Source organism: Hemitrygon akajei, chromosome 1, assembly GCF_048418815.1.
Source record: "Hemitrygon akajei chromosome 1, sHemAka1.3, whole genome shotgun sequence".
Lineage (NCBI taxonomy): Eukaryota > Metazoa > Chordata > Chondrichthyes > Myliobatiformes > Dasyatidae > Hemitrygon > Hemitrygon akajei.
The window spans coordinates 77,138,593-77,160,004 of record NC_133124.1 but is presented as its reverse complement, the minus strand read 5'-3'; the positions used below and the strand labels follow the sequence as shown (position 1 = coordinate 77,160,004).

The following is a 21,412-nucleotide window of genomic DNA, read 5'->3' as shown; positions in this document are numbered from 1 at the left end:
CGAATCAAGCTTAATACTGGAAAATATAAGTGGCTTAAGTCAGTGAAGGAGGCTGAGGCATTTGTTGCAAGTCTTCAGGCTATCCAGTCATCTTCGGAACCCGATCGGACCTCCTAAAATGGTGGATAAGTACTTCTCGTAGTAAAATTACTTTTTCTGGACTCAGACTTTACTTGAATCACTCAGACATTATTCATTGAAACTCTAAGGGCTGTTGACAATCTCTCCCTGTATAGAGAGATTTATCTATAGAGTTCTACAACTGACTTTAACTTGTTTTGGAGGTTTGAAGTCTTTAGTGAAGGCCTCCCTGTTTGTTGGTTCACAGTTTAATTGCTGATTTATTTTTCCTTTTTAAAAAATATTTATTTTCTTCACCCTTTTTTCTAATCTGATTTTTTTTTCTCCTCTCTGTAAATGGTTGATAAGTACTCTTCTTGAATTTATAATTTTCCCCTTTCTCCCCTTTTTTTCCCCTTTCTCTTACTTTATTCTTCTATAATTTTTCACGGGTAGGTTAGTTTTGGCTTTCTTCCGATTTTCTCTGTATTAAGTTTTATATTTCTGCAGAAGATGTTCTAATTTGTAGTTATGTTTTCTAGTGCATAAACTAGTTACTATTTGCTATAGTATTTATACGGAACTGCTGTTAATGACACAGATCTGGAAGTTGTATTTGGGTTAATTTTTTTGGTAGAGCTAGCTGCTTTTTTTGGTAGCCGTCTAGTTTTGGGTTGTGTGGGTGGGGTGGATTTTCCAGTTCCAACATCACTCACTGTATTTATTGTTTTTCTTTATTGCTCAGGACATGTTTATGTTTTGATTTTACGAATCTATGTTTACATCTCTGCTCCCAGACTGCTATTGTACTGCTTGACTTTTTATATGCCTGCTGCCTTTTATGCATTAGTAATTGATAATGACTAGTGCACTTAAATTCATGAGCTGGAATGTAAAGGGATTGAATCACCCTGTTAAAAGGAGGAAGGTATTCTCACATATCAAACAACTCAAAGCTGACATTGCTTTCCTTCAAGAAACTCAGTCGTTGTTTTGATAACTCCCGGCTTCTGTCAAAGTGGGCGGGTCAACATTTTCATTCATCCTTTGCTGCTAAAGCTAGGGGAGTCTCCATTCTTATTAACTCAAATATTCCTTTTGAACTCCATAATAAAATATCTGATACAAATGGCTGTTTTATTATTGTTTCTGGTAAACTATATAACACTAAAGTTGCACTAGCAAACCTGTATGCCCCCAACTTTGATGATGCTAACTTTTTAGAACGTTTTTTTTCCTCACTACCAGACTTAAACTCATACTCTCTTGTACTGGGTGGTGACTTCAACTGTTAGTTGGATCCTAATCTGGATCGATCGTCCTCTGTTACCAGATCACCTACTTAATCTGCCTTAGCTATCCAATCGTTTCTCTCTAATTTTGGTATCTCTGATATATGACGTTTCCTTCATCCTACTGAGAGAGATTATTCTTTTTTCTCACATGTTCACCATACCTTCACTAGAATTGACTATTTCTTACTCGATAACCAACTTATTCCATCTGCCCACTCTTGTGACTATCAGAGTATACTGATTTCTGACCATGCCCCAATTACTCTCTCTCTGAACTTTCCTGGTCTCCCTCAGAGGAATAAACACTGGCGGTTTGATTCAACTTTATTATCGGATGATGATTTTTAAAAATTTATTAAGGATCAGATAACCTTTTATTTTAACACTAATACATCACCTGAAGTGCCATCCCAGATTGTCTGGGATGCCATGAAAGCATATCTGAGGGGTCAAATAATCTCTTACACAGCAAATCTCAACAGAAGATCCTGTGCAGATCGATTAGACCTCATCAACCAGATTAAAGAATTGGATCAAATATATGCTCAAACTAAGAACCCTGAATTATACAAGAAGCGCGTTGAACTCCAAACTAAATTTAATCTTCTGTCTACTCAACCTGTCGAACGCCAACTTCTCGAAAGCAAGAGTCGTTTTTACATTCATGGGGATAAGTCTGGTAAATTCCTAGTCAATCAGCTGAGGCATTCCAAAGCCAAACAACATATTACAAAGATCCAGAAGGAGAACGGAGACTTTACATCGGATCATTTAGAAATTAATGACGCATTTAAATTTTTTTCTCAGCTTTATTCCTCTGAATCTTTGAATGACAATATCTCTGTTGATCAATTTTTACAGAATCTGAATATCCCTTCACTTTCATCTGATTTTAAAGCCAAACTCAATGCGCCTATATCATCAGAAGAAATATCTTTTGCAATTTCTGCACTGTCCTCAGGGAAATCTCCTGGACCTGATGGGTTCCCTGTAGAATTTTATAAATCATTCTCTTCACTTCTTTCTCCTCAGTTACTTTCAGTATTATCTGACTCGTTTAATTACGGCAAATTGCCACCCTCTTTCAATGAGGCATCTATTATTCTTCTATTAAAAAAGGGCAAAGACCCAACAGAGTGTTCCTCGTATAGGCCGATTTCTTTGCTCAATGTTGATGTAAAGATCTTAGCTAAAGTTTTGGCTCATAGATTAGAAACTGCTATTCCCTCCATTATCTCTGATGACCAAACAGGCTTTATTAAAAACCGTCTCCCTTGCTTTTAACATTCGGCGTTTATTTAATATCTTATACTCACCTCCAACTGGGATTCCTGAATGTGTTATTTCCCTCGATGCGGAGAAAGCATTTGATCGTATAGAGTGGAACTACCTTTTTGCAGTCTTAGAAAAATTTGACCTCGGTCAAAGTTTCATCTCTTGGATCAAATTGCTGTACCTGTGTCCTACTGCTTCTGTTTTAACTAATCCCAAGTATTTAATCTCAAACGTGGCACCCGTCAGGGATGCCCCTTAAGTCCCTTTCTCTTTGATTTGGCTATGGAACCTTTGGCGATAGCATTTCGAAACTGTCCTGAATTGACCGGGATTTGGAGAGGGGGTGTTGAGCATAAAGTTTCTCTTTATGCTGATGACTTATTACTCTTTCTCTCAAATCCGTCTACATCCTTACCTCTAATGTTTTCACTTCTTGACCAGTTTAGCCAGATCTCTGGCTATAAACTTAATTTACATAAGAGTGAACTTTTCCCAATTAATAAAGAAGCACAAGAACTAACATTTCGTGATCTCCCTTTTAAAGTAGTCCATAATCAATTTACTTATCTTGGAATTACAGTCACAAGGAAGTTTAAAGATCTCTTTTGTGAAAACTTTGTCAATCTTTCATATACTATAAAACAGAGTCTGGTACAATGATCACCTCTATCCATGTCTTTGATAGGTCGTATTAAAGTTATTAAAATGTATGTTCTCCCCCAATTTTTATACTTATTTCAATCTATCCCAATTTTTATTCCTAAATCTTTTTTTGATTCCTTAGACTCTATTATTTTGTCATATCTGTGGAAGAATAAGCGTTCTAGAATTAATAAAATCCATCTCCAAAAATCTAAAAAAGTGGGTGGCATGGCTTTACCTAACTTTCGTTTATATTATTGGGCAGCTAATATACATTGTGCTGCCTTCTGGTCTTTCTTCCACGGCCAACCCGAGTGCCCTAACTGGGTGGCAATGGAGTTGAGCTCCACTAAAGAATTATCTATCTCTGCACTCCCTAGTAGTCTGTCCAGATCAATAGCTAATCCTCTTGTTAGACACACTTTGCGTATATGGGCTCAGTTTAGGAAATGCTATGGTTTCCATGGGTTTTCCGTTTCTAGCCCTGTCACACATAATCACCTTTTTTTACCTAACATGTTCGATTCAGCATTCCATGTTTGGTACAGGAAGGGCATTAGACATTTTGAAGATCTCTTCATTGATAACCGCTTCGCTTCTTTTCAGCAGCTCTCTGTTAAGTTCAATCTGCCCAATGCTCTTTTTTTTTTAGATATCTCCAAATCAGACACTTTATTGCTCCTTTAATTTCTAACTTTCCTGAAATGCCTGCGAAAAATGCTATGGACCTATTTCTTTCCATTAATCCACTAGTTAAAGGTTTAATATCAATTATTCGAGATAAATTAGCAGCCTTACGATGGGCCCCTGTAGATAAAATTAAAATGGCCTGGGAGCAGGATTTAAATACCTCTTTATCCGATGAGAGCTGGAACTCAATTCTCAAATCGGTTAACTCAATCTCCCTTTGTGCTCGCCATTGCCTTTTACAGTTTAAGATTGTTCATAGAGCCCATATGTCTAAATTTAAACTATCTCGATTCTACCCTAACATTAGTCCACTCTGTGATAAATGCAAGAGGGGCGTGGCCTCTCTCATCCATATGTACTGGTTCTGTCCTAGATTGGAGAAATTTTGGAAAGATGTCTTCACTACGTTATCGTGTATTCTGAATCAGCACCTAGAACCAAACCCCTTAATTGCTTTGTTCGGTCTTTGGGGCGAGACAGATTTACGTCTGGGTCCGACCAATGCCGAATATTATCCTTTGCCTCTCTCCTGGCTAGACGCTTGATCCTCCTTAGATGGAGAGATGTTGCCCCGCCCACTCATGCACAATGGCTTAACGACATTATGGCCTGCTTGGACCTCGAAAAAATTCATTATTCAGTTCTTAATTCGGATCTAAAGTTCCATAACGTCTGGGGACCTTTTATCGAGTACTTTCATCACCTTCCTCTTGACTAGGGTTTTTTTTTCTTTTCGGTCCCTTGCTTTCAGCTCCCTTTTTTTTTCTGGTAGTAGGCATTATTATCCTCTGTTGTTAAGTGTATTCACAGTCTGGGAGTTTGATTGTCCTGATTTATACTCTCTATATTGTGTTGTGGTTAGTCTGGAGTTGTTGTTTTTTCTTGTGTTGTGGGGCTTGGGGAGGATACTAAGTTTACTTGTCTTCAATTTAGGTGCTTTTTTGTCAAATTCTCTTCCTTTGCAGCATATTGTCATTGTATGCTTAATTTTGCACTGTATTAATGTTCCTCATTGGGATTTGGGGTTTTTAATTTGTAAAATGTATAGAAAAACTAATAAAAAAATTAAAAAAGAAAGAAAGAAAGGGCGTCCATGTATTCTGAAGCTGTGCCTTCTGATCCAAGGCTCTCCCTTCTCTTGGAAGTACAAGTGAAAATGATAGCAGAATGCAGACTGAAGTGTTACAGTTACAGAGAAAGTGCAGTGCAAGCAGCTAAGGCCATAACAAGGTATATTGTGAACTCAAGAGTCCAGCTATTATACAAGGAGACCATTCAACTGATCATCCAACATATTTCTCTCTACTTATTGGGTCGCATGAATGTTGCTGCATCAGGTGTTTATTGTCATGAAAATTCATTCTCGGTGAGCAACCTCCTGATTGTACAGCTCTGATCTTAAGAGCCCAGATGAGACTTGCATGTGCTGCTGAATACGAATTACGCGATCAGGATGTAACCTGCAGTCTTAGATGGTCTGGACCTGAACTATCGGCTGTCTCTGACTGCAGATGACACTTCACCTACTGACATCTTCCAGCAGTGTTTTGTGCTCTGTGCTCTCTTATTTGGGTCTCAGCAACTGAAGTGCTTTGCACTGTAGTTCCAGCCATCTTGTACTTCCTTGTCCTTATTCATCTTCCTCAATCCACACTTTCTCCAGACAGTTCAGCTGCAATTAGTAAGGTTTCACCACTCAGCTAGCACCACTGCCTTTCATCTCAATTGATCTGTTCTGGCAGATGTTGTCTTTGGTTCTCTCCACTCCTCTTTCCCAAAGTCAAAAGTAAAATTTATTATCAAAAGGATGTATATATTACCATATACTACCTTGAGATTCATGCTTTTACAGAAAAATAAAGAAAAACAACTCAGTTTTTCCTCTTCTCAAATACTTCCAGTCCTGCTGAGTGCTTGTAACAGTTTTTATTAAACATCTTGTTCATATAGTTCGCATAGACCAAACAGCAACGTTTGGTGTGCCCTTCATAATTCTATAATGCAAACACAAAAGAACAGAATTAAATGGAAAGACCTTGTAAATGGCAATGAACTCGCTTTCAATGCTTTGAAACTCTTATAATGACAGCGATAGTAGTAATCAATAATGATTCTCATCACAGACAATTTTCAGCTTGCATTTTACTCAGGATACAGCAAGACTAACAGCATAAAACGCCGAACCTCTGACTCAGACCAGAAGACATAGAACCAGATTAAGGCTATTTGGCCTATCGAGTCTGCTGTACCATTTCATCATGGCTGATCCACTGTCTCCCTCAACCCCATACTCCTGCCTTCTCCCTGTACACCTTCATGCTCTGACTAATCAACCTCTGCTTTAAATACACCCAATGACCTGACCTCCACAGCCGCCTGTGGCAATGAATTCCAAGGGTTCACTACTCTCAGGCTAAAATTCCTCCCCATCTCCATTCTAAATCGCCGCCCCTTTATTCTGAGGCTGTGCCCTCTGGTCCTAGAGTCCCCAACTACAGGGAGCATCCTCTCTCCATCCACCCTATCTCGGCCTTTTAATGTTTGGTAAGTTTCAATTAGACCCTCACTCATTCTAAATTGCAGCTTATACAGGCCCAGTGCCATCAAAAACTCCTCATATCATAACCCTTTCATTCCCAGAATCATTTTTGTGAATCTCTTCTGAACCCACTCCAATTTCAACACATCCTTTCTTAGTTAAGGGACCAAAACTGCTCACTATATTCAAGTGAGGCCTCACTGGTGCCTTTTAAAGCCTGAGCATTACATTCTTACTTTTATATTCTAGTCCTCTCAAAATGAATGCTAACATTGCTTTTGCCTTCTTCACACCAACTCAACCTGCAAGTTCACCATTACGGACTCCTGCACAAGGACTCCCAAATCTCTTTTCCTTGGATTTTTGAATTTCTTCTCCATTTATTAAATAGTCTACTATATTCCATCAGCCACTTCTTTGACCATTCTACTAATCTGCTCAAGTCCTTCTGCAGTTTCCGCTTCCCCAAAATTACCTGCCCCTCCACCTATCTTCGAATCATCCATAAACTTGGTCACAAAGCCATCAATTCTGTCATCCAATTTCATTAACATATAATGTAAAAAGCAGTCCCAACACCGATCCCTGCAGAACACCACTAATTACAGGCAGCCAATCAGAAAAGGCTCCTTTTATTCCCACTCCTACCATCCAGCCAATGCTCTATCCATGCTGGTATCCCTCCTGTAATACCATGGGCTCTTATCTTGTTAAGCAGCCTCACGTGCAGCACCTTGGAAAAGGCCTTCTAAAAATTGAAGTACACAATGTCCACAGATTCTCCTTTGTTTATCCTTCTTGTTATTTCCTCAAAGAATTCCAAAAGATTTGTCAGGCAAAATTTTCCCTTCAGGCAATCATGCTGACTTTGGCCTAGTTTATCATGTGTCTGCAAGTACACTGACACCTCATCCTTAATAAGCGATTCCAACATCATCTCATCGCTATCATCAGGGTAACTGGCCTATAATTTCCTTTCTTTTGCCTCCCTCCCTTCTTGAACAGGAGAGTGAATCCAGAATCTAGTGATTCTTTAAAGATAATCACTAATGCCTCCACAATCATTTCAACTACCTCATTCAGAACCCTGGGATATAGTCCATCTGGCCCAGGTGACTTACATACTTTCAGACCTATCAGCTTCCCAAGCACCTTCTCCCTAGTGATGCACTTACTTCTGCCCTTGACATTTTTGAATCCTTGGACTTGTAAACAGAAGTTGTTTTGGGCCCTAACGTTCATTGTGCTCTTGTACAAAGCTATGGGTTCAAATCCACCACACCTTCAAATACAAATACACAAGTATTTGTACACAGAGTGCAGTAAAATACTGATAGAATTTCATATGTCACAACAAAATGAAAGATGGCATTGCACTCCTTTGGGGTTAATGCATCACAAGTGAAGTCCTCTCCACCATTGAGCACATCTACAATGAGTGCTGTTGCAGGAAAGTACCATTCTTCATCAATGACACCCACCATCCAGGCCATTCTCTCTTTTTGGTATAACTTCACTCACACAACACTAAACTGATCCTACAACCTAAGGACTCACTTTCAAGAACTTTCAACTCATGTTCAACATATGATTCTATCATGTTTCTTTATATTTACGGTGAATGCCCACAACAAAATGAATCTCAAAGCAAAATATGGCGACATATAGGGTACTTTGATAATACACTTTCTTTTATTTTCACAATGTGAATTAACTGACAGGATGTGACAGGACATGTATAGTTAGCAGATCCAAATACCTGTATCACTTTGTGTGTATGTGTGCTCTCCCTGGAGATATACTGTACCTATGGCTACCAAGAGCTCAGATTTGCAGAGTGGGCAGTCACATGGCAGATAGAAATTAATACAGAGGTGGCTTAAGGAGATGGAGGTTTTGTCAGGACACTAAAGATGACTGTTTATTTGGATTATGACATGTAAAACAGTGTCTGAAATCTCTTCGAAGTATATTCAACTGAAAATTTAATATGGACATTTGTAAATAGTTTAGAAATAAACATTTGCAGAGAGATGGGTGGGAATGGGGGAAAAAAACGACAAATACACACATACACACAAAGTGATACCAATTGTCAACTGTAAAGCTTCAGCACTGACACAATCTTCTTCTATGCAAATATGATCCATTCCATGATTTGAAACTATAGTTCCATTCAGAAAGTGCAAAGAGTACATGCAAAAGGTGGAATGTGATTGCACGCTTGTACATGAAGGTGCTGATGGAGAGTGAAGATGGACAATATCTCTCTTTGTAAGCGTACTAAAGCAGCAAAAAGTGTACGAATTGTGAAATACAGCACAATAAAATAGCAGAATAAAGATAAATCTGAATCAAAGAAGCCGTGAACAAGAAAATACAACACACAAAATGCTAGAGCAACTCAGCAGGTCAAATAGCATTGAAGAAGAGGAATAAACAGTTGATGTTTTGGGACAACATCGTTCATCAGGATTTCTAGCATCTGCAGAATCTCAAACAAGAGAAAATCTGCAGATGCTGAAATCCAAGCAACACACACAAAATGCTGGAGGAACTCAGCAGACCAGGCAGCATCTATGGAAAAAAAGTACAGTCAATGTTTCGGGCAGAGACATTTGGGCAGGACTAGGATCTCTGTGCTTAATTTAAAAATGCAACTTGTTTTGTTAAAATACAAATATTGCAATTTTTAATAACAACTGTGCCACTAGGGGACACACACACACTTGGATCCAGAGTGAATAACACACCAACTCAAAACAATTGCACTTTCTTGGGAATGGCAAATTATCCAGATCCCTTTTTATATTGCATGCAATATACCAGAAAATATTTCACACCACCAAGTCCAACAGAGTAATGGAATCAAAAAATAATGCATCTGTTGGTTATACAAATCAGATCAAGAAAACATTAACAGAGCTTTAGGTTATCTGAACAAATTTAGCACATTGCTACAGGAGCGAACCACTGAATCACTGATTGACAATGGGGGCGGTTATGTGTCCTAAAGGGCTATATGGGGAAATAGAAGTTGTTGGGAGCATTCAAAATTCTTTTTGGGGGGGGGGGGGAGAGGAGAGGGACGAGACTTGACCAACCATTAGTAGAGCAGGCACTTCCAAATAAAAAAGGATGAGGCATCAGAACACAGGAAGAACCATAGCTCTGCTATGGTTCAGTGAGTCTGAAACTCGGCAATTTCAAGTCTGTTTGCAATCCATTGTGTAATTCATCATCTCACAGCTAAAAACCTCAGCCACCAACTTTTTTCAACCATGACTCTTGTAATATCTGCTATCAACAAAATTAACAAAATAAATAGCAGAATATTTTGTCAGTTATGCCACGATAAAGATAAAGAGTTTGAACGCTTGCTTCTTCACACTGAAATGCACTGGCTGTCAAAAGGCTAAAATGTTCCTTTGATCTTTTTGACACTATGGTTGAATTTTTGCTCAAAGTGATCAAGAACTTGGGAAACAAGACTGAACTTCTACATGAAGATGTGGCATACCTAGCCGATCTGTATGACAGAATGAACATTCTAAATGTGAAACTGCAGGGTGAAAATTTCAATTCAATCCAGGCAAAAAGTGCAGTGTGCACTTTTATCGGAAAAATCGGAAATGTATAAGCAAAACATTGGAAGAACGTTCTCAGTTTCCCTGCTTGGAAAGTATGGCACTCTCTTTCACAGACTGATTTACAAGAGTACTGCTTACACCTGCAGTCACTGAAGATTTTCAGAACCGATTCAAGGATTTGAATGATATGGAAATTGCAGACGGGGTAATTAATCCTTTCTTTGCAAGATGGAAGAACAGGAAGAGAGCTTGCAAGAAATGATTGAAATTTAGAATGACAACGAAACAAAACTGCTTTTCAAAAATGTCAGCTTTTGTGGTATGTGGCTACACTGTTTACCAAGTTTTCTAGTCTTTGGAGAAGAGCCAAACTGCTTTTCATTGTATTTCCATCTTCCAAACCTGTTGAAAGAGGCTTTAGTGCAGTGAACCACACTTAAAAAAAACCAGAAACTGCTTGGACACCGTTATGGGTGGGGAGCTTGCAGCTTTTGCTGTAACAACTTCAATTAGATATTTCAACTCTTGCTAAAAAACTAAATTCAAGGATCACGTTGATATCAAAGCAGCTCACAGGTACTATGTAAGCTAGGTTTTAAAACAACTAAAAATTTAAAGTAGAATAATTTTTATCATATTAGCACATGGTAGACATGTTTTTACACTATGGGGGCTGCTGGAAAGTATATTGTGCCTAGGAGGGGCGTTGGCAAATATGAAAGTGGTTTGAAGTGCAATGGGAAACACTGGTTTAACTCTTTAAGCCTGCCTGCCTTTCAGTTAAAGCCCAAGGGTGACCGACCTTTTATTTACAGAATGTTGGCCTTTACTTTTGGAAATTAGTGAGGCCTTTCAATTGTTTCATTGGAAAGAACATTTCACAACTTTACAACTAGCTTGGTGATCTTCTATGGTTTAAAGTGGGTGACATTATACTTGCTTCCCGAGACCCATTTGCTACTTCTGTGTCCATAAACATTTCTTTATAATCTGACAATTTCATAATGCATGACACCATGTTTCTTTGCCTCAAATCACTAAATGTGGTACATTCCAACTACACACTGACTTTGGTTCTTTGCAGAAATGGGACCCGCTCTCAGGGCCTCATGACTGGTAGCTTTTCAATACGCCAAGGGCAAGACCTGGAAGACTAGTGCAACTTCAGGGTGCCAGATTTTCGTGGCTCTGGAGATGGGCTGATTCAAGGCTGGTGCTGCCATCTGATGTCTCATAAGAGTACACGGAAGATTGAAAGCAGTGAGGTGGCTGTTGGCGGTGTGCCCAGGGACCCGAGGAAATGGGCACAGAGCTCGGAAAAAGCGACACAACAGACTTCTAACACCATAAATCAGCAAGTCGTTTAAGGTCTCCCCTCACACTGGGGAGGAAAAAAAATTTTTTTTCCCTTTGAGACAGAGAGACAGAGATATGTTGAATACCAGGTGAACGAGTAGTCTTTGGGGTACTGCGAGTCTGTGTCTTTATTGATACTTCGTTGCATGCTTGAGTGCTCGGTGGGGGGGGGGGGTGCTGACGCTTTTTTTTGCCGGTGGAGGGGGAGTGTCGCTGCTTTGCTGCTGCTTAAGCGTGGGAGGGGGAAGCTGGGGGGGTCTTTGGGGTTCTAACATTTAACTGTCATTCATTCTTTGAGGAACTCCTCTGTTTTCATGGAGGTTTGCAAAGAAAAAGAATTTCAGGATGTATATTGTATAAATTTCTCTGACAAAATGTACCTATTATAGCCACTGTAGTGACTTTATAGCTGAATGGGATAAGCTGACTGGCCAGTCTTTTTTTCCAGGACAGGGAAGATGAAAACTACAAGATAGAGTTAAGGTCAATAGAGGAATGATTTCAAAGGTACATGAGAAGCAAGTTTTTCCAACACAGAGGGTGATAGGTACATGGAAGGAGCCACCGGAAGATGCTGCAGAGGCCAATACACATACAATTTGCAAAAGGCATTTAGGAAAGGTCTAAAGGGATTTGGGCTAAACATAGGCAAAGGGGACTAGTTTGGATAGGCAACTTGTTCAGCATGGGTATGCTGAGCGAAGGGCCTGTTTCCACACTATATAATTCTATACCACTATTCATAAACCCCAAGATCCCAGAAACTGCACTGAACACTTTCTAACTGGCCCTATCACTTTCAACATTTCATGTAAAAAGTACACCAGACTTCTCCACTTTACAGAATCCATTTTAAAACTGAGTTTATACTGCCTCTTCTCATTTTTCCTACCAAAGTGTAACATTTTACATTTTTCAGCATTAAATCTAACATGAAAACAGTAATGTTATCACATCTGCAACCAACGTCCAAGATTTAGTCAGTGCATTTGTTTGTAATCTATCCAAATAAGGATGTCCTGCACATTTAGGTAGAACTTCATAGGTAAATTAGATTACAGGAATCAAAAGCTATTTGGCTTTCATCCAAAATGACTGGTTTCCTGCTCCTGGATGAAAAGAACAGACGTTGGATTTAACATTCCACTTGGTCCAATTTTGAGATTTTATTCACTGAAGGACCATGTTAATCCAGATTTTTTAAATTTTTTTTAAAAAAAGTGACATTTAACTGACATTTAACCAACTCCCCCAGTTCATCAACTTAACCACCAGGTTACCATTCAGTACCGCCAATTTGTTTCAGTTCAAACTAACCCTACTTGGAACAGAAATGTAAAAGCCTCTGCACTTTCACTTACTTATTTAAAAACCACTGGACTACATAAAATTTTGAGTATTGAATTGAATGAACATAGTTACCGGGTAGCAAAACTCACCTTCATCAGTTTCTCTACATTCTGCCCGATTCTGGAGCTCATCCTGCAGTAACTTCACCTCTGGCTTTGGTTTCTTCTTGTTTTTCCTTGCCTAAAGAAAAGTGTCCAGATTATTAAGGAGCTGCAGATAACAAAAGGTCATCAGTCTTAACAGCTAGTCAATGAACAATCAAGTTTACAAACCTGAAAAACACCCACACAAGATCTTCGGACCATGTAACCCACTACCACCTTATACTCTTCACTGTACCCATATCAATTCAACAATGTGTATTTACATTACAATGCCTTTAACGTAACACATTTAACAGGAATACTATTAAATAAAAAAGACAGCAAAGTATAGGAAGCATCAGGATATGGCCAAAAGCTTTGCTACAGAAGTGAGCTTCTACTTCTAGGAGACTAAAACAAGAGGTAGTGGTGGTGGGGGGGGGTGCGAATACTGGTTCTGGAAAAACACATCCATGAAAAGTATGATAGGCAATGATGATCAAACAAGGCCAAATTGATTGAACTAAAGAACAAAAAAAGGAGACAATCACATTCTTGCAAATGAATTAGAGACCTTGAAACAAACAATCGAAGACGACAGAATCTCAAATCAGGAGGCAAATTTCTTTGTGAAGGAAAAGATAGTATTATCAAGGATTTCAGTTAACCTATCATTAATGTGATACAGCCAGTGTAAAAGTTACAGGCGGCATAGAATTTCTAAATGGAATTAAGGGATTAATTTTGGATTTCATTTCAGGTAATGAAGCTGAGCAAAATAAAGTGAGACTGAACTTGTACAGTAGTATTCATAATTTATTGAAATTCAACACAGATATTAAACTGTCAAATCTGTAAATGACAAGGTGCACAAAGGGGATGATAAGACAAAGAAATGACTTTTATATGAAACACAAAGAGTTAATACAGGAGAAAGTGTCAGAACATTGAAAATGTAGGAGAGAAATTAAATGGGAAATTAGGAAAGAGAGGTCATGAACAACAGGCAGTGAGGAGTGTGGTGGAAAAAAGGTATCTGGGAATACAGCTACATTATTCATTGAAAGTGATGTCACAGGTAGATGGGTCGTAAAGAAAGCTTTTGGCACATTACCCTTCATAAATCAATGTATTGAGTACAGAAGATGGCATGTTATGTTGACATTGTACAAGATGCTGTTGAGCATAATTTGGAGTACTGTGTACAGTTTTGGATACTTACCTACAGGAAAGTTGTAAACAAGGTTGAAAGAGTGCAGACAAAACTTACAAGGATGTTGTAGGGTCTAGAAGACCTGAGTAAGATTGAATAAGTTAGAACTGTATTTATTTTTTTTTAAAAGAACAGTGAAGGTTGAAAAAAGATTTGATAAAGTTGTACAAAATTATGAGGGTATGGATAGATAGGCAAGCAAGCTTTTTCCACTGAGAATGGGTGGGACAACAACCAGAGGTCATGGCTCAAGGATGAAAAGTGTGAAGCTTAAGGGGAAGATGAGGGGAAGCTTCTTTGTTCAGAGCAACATGAAACATTGGTTTGGCTGAAAATGCAGTATTGTTGTCCAATTCCAGTGAGAACACTAAGAAAAGTACAATCATGTTCCTCATGATTTCAGTTTGTTCTCTCTGCCTGAACTACAAAAGGGTGAGGGATGACTTTATAGACAAAATCACAAGCAGCACAGGTAGGTCAGTCTTTTTTTTCCACGACAGGAAAATCTAAAATCTAGTCTAAAGGTCTAAACTACAGCAAAGGGTTAAAGTGAGAGGGGAATGACTTAAAGGTACCCGAGGGGTGAGCTTTTCTACAGGTCAGGAACATGGAACAAGCCAGCAGAAAATGTTGTAGAGGCCAATACAATTATGTTTAAAAGGCAATTAGACTAGCTGTGAATAGGATGGTTAGGAAAGGTTTCGAGTAGTGGTCACCAACCTTTTTAAGCCCAAGATCCCCTACCTCGGCCTTAGTGAAAGGCGAGATCGACCACAGAGCGATTAGTTGCACACATGCGCACTGGGGCAGAAAAGACCGGAAGTAGAAATAATGCATAAACATCAGGGATACCCACCCTTTTTTTGCACCGCAGACCGGTTTAATATTGACAATATTCTTGCAGACCAGCCGATGTGGGCCAGTAGAATCGGCGCTTCCCGCTGGCCGCGCTCCGGGCCAGTAGCATCGGCGCTTCCCACCGGCCGCGCGAGGCGAACACTGGCACGAAGGTATCACGGCGTTTAGGCGACTGATGACCTCGTGTGGGTTCAAGTTCAACAGTCGGCTGACAGGGAATGAGGAAAAAGGTACAACTGACTTGTATTGTTTCCTCACGGCCCAGTGGTTGGGGACCACTGAAGTACACTGTATAGTGCGGGGGAACTAAGCGCACGCGCACTGGGCAGAAAGAACGGAACTAAAACCCCGCAACCCAGAGACAATCTCTGAACAGTATTTGTGTATTTATTTTTCATCTTTTTCGGGATCTACTGGGAAAGTCTCAAAGATCAACCAGTCGATCGCGATCGACAGGTTGGCAACCACTAGTTTATAGGGATCTGGCTAAACACAGGGGAAAGCACTCATTTGGGTAGGCAACTTGATCAGCATGGATATTTGTGAAGAGCCTGTTTCTCCACTGTATAATTCTATACCTGTTTGTAAACTCCAAGATCCCAAAAACTGCATTAAACGTTTGCTCAAATGGCACTACCACTTTCAATATACTATGTAAATACTGCACCAGACTTGTTCACTTTACAGAACTTACTTTAAAACTGTCTGAGTTTATACTACCACTTCTCATTCTTCCTGCCAAAGTGTAATATTTTACATTTTTCAGCATTAAATTTAATTTACACTTGATGTTTTCATGAAAATAGTAATGTCATCACATCTGCAACCGAAGTCCAATACTTAGTCAATGACTTTGTCTGTAATCCATTCAAAAAAGGAAGTTCTGCACATTCAAGAAAATCTTCACAAGTTTGATAGCAATTAGATTACAGGAATCAAAAGATATTTGGTTTTCCTCCAAAAAGGTTGTGGCTTCCTGCTTCTGGATGAAATGAACGGATGGTAGATTTAACATTCACTTACTCCAATTTTGAGGATTGTTTCAGAATAAAAACTACTGGGGGGGGGGGGGGGGCGGCGTCACGTGATGGCGTAGGGTCGAGACGTTGGGAATCCAGCTCCCTCGTAAAAAGTAATGAAATAGGGTTTAAATGAAGAAGAGTTAACAAATATCTACTAGAAACTATTTATAAGTAACTCAGGATTATCTTTTGATATGGCTCCTAAACTGAGACAGAAGAAAGCTACTACTTCAAAGACTGTGCAAATCGGCGGAGAAAAAGGCCTATCCGTCTCGGTGAAGCCTCGGACTCAAGTTGGATCTCCTCCCGGTGAAGTGCATGGCACTTCTGATGATGCGGGACCGGAAGTTGCAGCAATGTCGGCGGTCTCCAAGAAGAAATGGCACGAAAAACGCATGCGCGAAAGTATGCATGAACAGATATTAACAAAACTACAAATCCCAACTACGGTTGGAAGTGAATCGGAAGTGGAATCAGACTCTTTGGGAAATTCAGAGGAAGAAGAAGAGGAAAAGAAGGAAGAGATTAAAGGAGACATAAAAGATATTCTGATATATATTATGAATGAATTAAAAGCTATAAGAAGGATGCAGAATAAACTCGATAATGTGGTGGAAAAACAAAAGAAGATGGATAATAAAGTTAAAGAGATGGAAGTAAAAGTGGAAGAAAACACTGGAAGAATAGATAAGATAGAAGACAATAATCTTGCCTGGACAATAGAAAGAAAACGGATGTTGGAAAAAATAGATGCGCTTGAAAACTCTAGTAGACGAAATAATATCATAATTGTTGGTCTTATGGAAGGTACAGAGGGAGAAAATCCAATAAAATTCTTTCAAGAATGGATTCCGAAAACATTAGAAATGAAAAAAGGAAGCCAAGCAATTGAAATTGAAAGAGCACACAGAGCTTTAAGACCAAGACCTCAACAAGATCAAAATCCAAGATCAATTTTAATAAAATGTTTAAGGTACCAAGATAAAGAAATGATCTTGAAGGCAGCTATTCAAGGTGCTAAAAAGAGAAATGGGCCATTGATAATAGGAGGGAAAAGTTTTTTTTTTATCCAGACATAAGTTACGATCTTCTGAAGAGGCGGAAGGAATTTAATCCAGTGAAAAAATCTTTATGGGAAAAGGGCTATAAATTTTTATTGAGCTATCCAGCAAAATTGATAATTTTCCTGGATAACGAAGAAAGAAGATTTTTCGTTGACTACTGGAAAGCGGAGGAATTTGTACAAGAATTACCTGATGTCCACGAAGAAGTAAAGAATTATAGAAATGAAATGGACTAATGATGAAGACTGAAACAAGGTTGGACTTGATGGACATTTATATAAAAAAAAGTTGAGGAGTATTAATTGGGAGTAGAGACATTAATTTTTTTTTCTTCACTAATATATTTTCTTTTTTTTTTGCGGGGGAGCTGGAAGAGCTCCTGATCGATGGCTGCGTGTTTCACTTGTACAATCATGGCGATTGCCATGACCCGTAAAATGGGGGGGGGGGGGGGGTAATCTTATGTTCTTTTTATTTGCAACATTAGTGGGGGGGGGGGTACTTTGTTTTTTTTTCTTATATATTAGTTATCTTTCTTCTATTTTTCTTCTTTTTTGCCTGGATGGTTGGGGAGAAACTCATAGCAACATGGAGAATTTTAAAGAGTTCCCAAGGTATTATGAATGATTAATTTACTTAATTTTTTTAAGTTTTAATGTTAATGGAATTAATGGACCTGTGAAAAGAAAAAGAGTTTTAACATATATTAAAATGAAAGGAATGATATATTTTTGAAAATTTGGCTCCCATACCTACAAAAGATAGGATTAAACACATAGGTCCTTTGAAGATAAAATTATAAAGTAATTGGGGAAAGTAAAAATAAATATTAAAATTATTTTGAACTCCATGGAACATGTGGGGATCCTCCGATATCCAGGCAATCTTTCTCTTTTTTTTCCTTTCTTTAGATAAGGGTTGGGGGGGGGGGGGAGGGTTAAGGGTTAATATTATTTTTCTTACTATTTATCATCACATTTACTCTTTGTAATTTTCTAAAATTTAATAAATAAATAATAATTTAAAAAGAATAAGAACTACTGGAATTGTACTTAAATTGCACTTAATTGAACTGTAATAGGGACAATGTCATTTTGGAAGCTTCTCTTTGACAGCATGTTTTTGTGGGTAGCTCTGCACTATCTGGTTGAGGTAAATGGGAATATTAGGATAAGAAAAAAGAGACGGCAGACACTGGAAGCTAGAGCAAAAACCAAATGCTGGAAGAACTTGCAAATGAGGAAGCAAATGTGGAGGGAAATGGATAGTACAATTACCATTTCAAGTCAAGATACTTCATTCACCTGATAGAGTGCAGATAGCCAGAATAAAGCAGAAAGGAGAAAGAGAAGGGATGGTTGGCAAGTGATAGGTGAATCCAGGTAAGGAGGGGTAATAAGTAGATGGAGGAGGGGAGAGTTCAAATAATGATAGAGGCTGAGAGGCAATAGGTGGAGGCAAAGAGCCCCATAGGAAAAGAAGGTGGATCATGGAACCAAAACAAGGGAGCTGGGGTGGTCAGATGAAGTGGGTGGAGAAGGGGAAATAAACAGGCTGATGGAGGGATGGGATGAATGTAGAAAGAATTGCATAGATCAAAAGAGAGAGAGGAGGAAGCAGTTTACCCGAGATTAGAGAAATCAATGATAGTGTAATTAATGTACTGAATCATTTTGTGATTTGTCAGTATGGTTAACTCTTAGCTGTCTTCCCCAATGAGGGCTAGCTACACACCTTGTGAATAAATAACAGTTTATAAACAGAGATCATGAAAGCATCTACCTGTTGGCAGTTACAATAAACTTCCTCCAAGTCATCCAAATAAAGAATCTGGGAACACTATACCGTTATACATTGCCTTGTAAAAGTAGTCAGCCCCCAGTCATTTGTTCACATAATTAAGTATTACAACCAGGATTTTGATCGATTTAACTGCGATTTTTTTATCTGTGAATCACATGCTCCTTTTCTCCCCCCCCACCCTCCACAGTAGAACTGGGAAAACAGGGAAAATTGTAGAGCATGTAAAACTAAAAAATCAAGAACTGAAATGTCAGCAGTCCAAAAGTATTCATCCCCCTTTGCTCAGTACTTAATTGAACCACCTCTTGCTGCTATTACAACTAGTAGCCTTTCTGGATAGATCTCTATTAGCTTTGCACAACATGATGGAGCAAGATTTTCCCATTCCTCCTTGCAAAGTTGCTCAAGCTACAGCAATGTTGGAGAGTCAGTGGATAGCAGCCTTGAGGTCTTGCCACAGATATTTGATCCAGTTAAGGTCAGGACTCTGACTGGGCCACTCAAGGACACCAATTATTATCATTTGAAGCCACTCAATGGTTGCACTGGCAGTGTGCTTTGGATCATTTCCTGCTGAAAGATTAACTTCTTCTCCAGTTACAGAGACCTTACAGAGAGGGGGTAATTAATTCAGATGATCCTCTAATTTTCTACATCATCAAATTGGATGAGTTGGTAAGAAAATATATAGTACTGCACCTGAGGAAATTAGCGCAGGGGATGTATACTTTTTCAGTCTCAATTTTAGGTTTTGAAATTTCTTTTGATTTGACATGATGCACGAAGTTCTGTAAATTAGCTTAAAAAATCCTACTTCAATACATATAGTTGTGAGAGCTGAATACTTTTTCAAAGTACTGTAAATAGACTTGTTTCCCAAATATATCCTCAGGGTATGGGTGTCACTGGCAAGGCTAGTATGCACTATCCATCTACAACTATTCCCAGATAGTGGCGAGATACCATTATGCATCATTGAAGTTGGTGATTTTTGTAGGATACTAAGTGCCTTCCAAAGTTTCAGGCATTACCAAATTATTACCTTAGCTGTAATAAACCCTAGACAACCTCCATCCCTGTAATGCAGGGTGCATTATTTTGAACGTCTCTGAAATGGTTTGGAATCATTTTGTTTATAATGAGGATACAAATGCAACTTAATGTAGAATGTCAACAACTAACTCAGGTCCAATACATTAGACTACACAAACATCACACAAGAAAGTCAAGAGATATCAGATGTAAACAAACCTTTTCAGTTTTCTTTTCTACATCCAGTTGTTTCACAATAATCTTCTCAAATGATTCATTGATTTCCTCCTCTAATGGCTCAGCTCCTGCACGTCCATTAGGCTGAGATTTCTGGGGAAAAGAAAACACAACTATAAGTACTTGGGAAATATATATCTAAAACAATTACAACCAAAATAAACAATTGTTCCAAACCATGGAGGGGACGCAGGAAATATTGATTTAACGATATTTCAATACCCCTCAACATGGGCCTGCCAAACTCATTATTTTCCCCAAGTACTCTGCTACCACTTCCTTAATAATACAATCTGGCATTTCCTCTACTGCCAAAAATCAGCCCAAGTGCTCTGACTTATTCCTCTTTCCAAATTAAAAAGTAGGCTTACAATTCCTAAATCACCGTACTTATTGCAACTATTCTAAAATCTATATATTTGGATGATGACAACCAATACCTCCATTCTCGAGGACATGCCTCAAAGCTCTAGGACACGCCATCAGCTACTGTGAATACTGACTTTTAGTCCCCTTAATTTCTCCAATATTAGTATTTGATTAATGATAATTTCATTAAACTCTTCTGTAAGTTTTCATGGTCATTTCCTAAGAGGGCAGACAAAATATTAATTTAATTTTGCTGCCATTCCTTTTATGCTCAATATAATTTCCATATTGCATTCAGTAAAGGATCTACCGTAGATTCCGGACTACAGAGCGCACCTGATTATTAGCCGCTGGCTCTAATTTTAGAAATAAAATCAATTTTTTAATTGTAAAGGCCGCACCGGATTTTAGGCCGCACCGCTACTTTTAAATATACATACGTATCGGTAACACAAATTACGTTGCATATACTTTTTTACTGAACAGCACGAACAACATTCCAATATCTCCTAGCGACTGGTAAAAATATATATATTGCAGCCTACCAGGAAAAGTTATTGATCGACTTTAACTTAAAAGCAGCGTTTTCGATCGGGTCTAATCGGGTCTGACGCTTGCGCAATGCGCTCGGGTCTAATCGGGGCTGACGCTTGCGCATTGCGATCGGGTCTAATCGGGTCTGACGCTTGCGCAATGCGCTCGGGTCTAATCGGGTCTGACACGCTTGCGCAATGCGATCGGGTCTAATCGGGTCTGACGCTTGCGCAATGCGCTCGGGTCTAATCGGGTCTGACGCTTGCGCAATGCGCTCGGGTCTAATCGGGTCTGACACGCTTGCGCAATGCGATCGGGTCTAATCGGGTCTGACGCTTGCGCAATGCGCTCGGGTCTAATCGGGTCTGACGCTTGCGCATTGCGATCGGGTCTAATCGGG

At 39.0% G+C, this 21,412-nt stretch overlaps 1 protein-coding gene across 1 annotated transcript in view; it reads right to left on the bottom strand.

Moving 5' to 3' along the window:
* Positions 1-21,412, bottom strand: part of mtdha (metadherin a) — a 94,418-nt gene that overhangs the window by 54,495 nt on the left and 18,511 nt on the right. Inside the window, exons 2-3 of the mRNA XM_073046185.1 lie at positions 20,092-20,202; positions 12,887-12,977 (exon numbers count right to left, since the gene is read on the bottom strand). Of these exons, the coding sequence (XP_072902286.1) occupies positions 12,887-12,977; positions 20,092-20,202 (202 nt within the window). The remainder of the gene's footprint in view (positions 1-12,886; positions 12,978-20,091; positions 20,203-21,412) is intronic.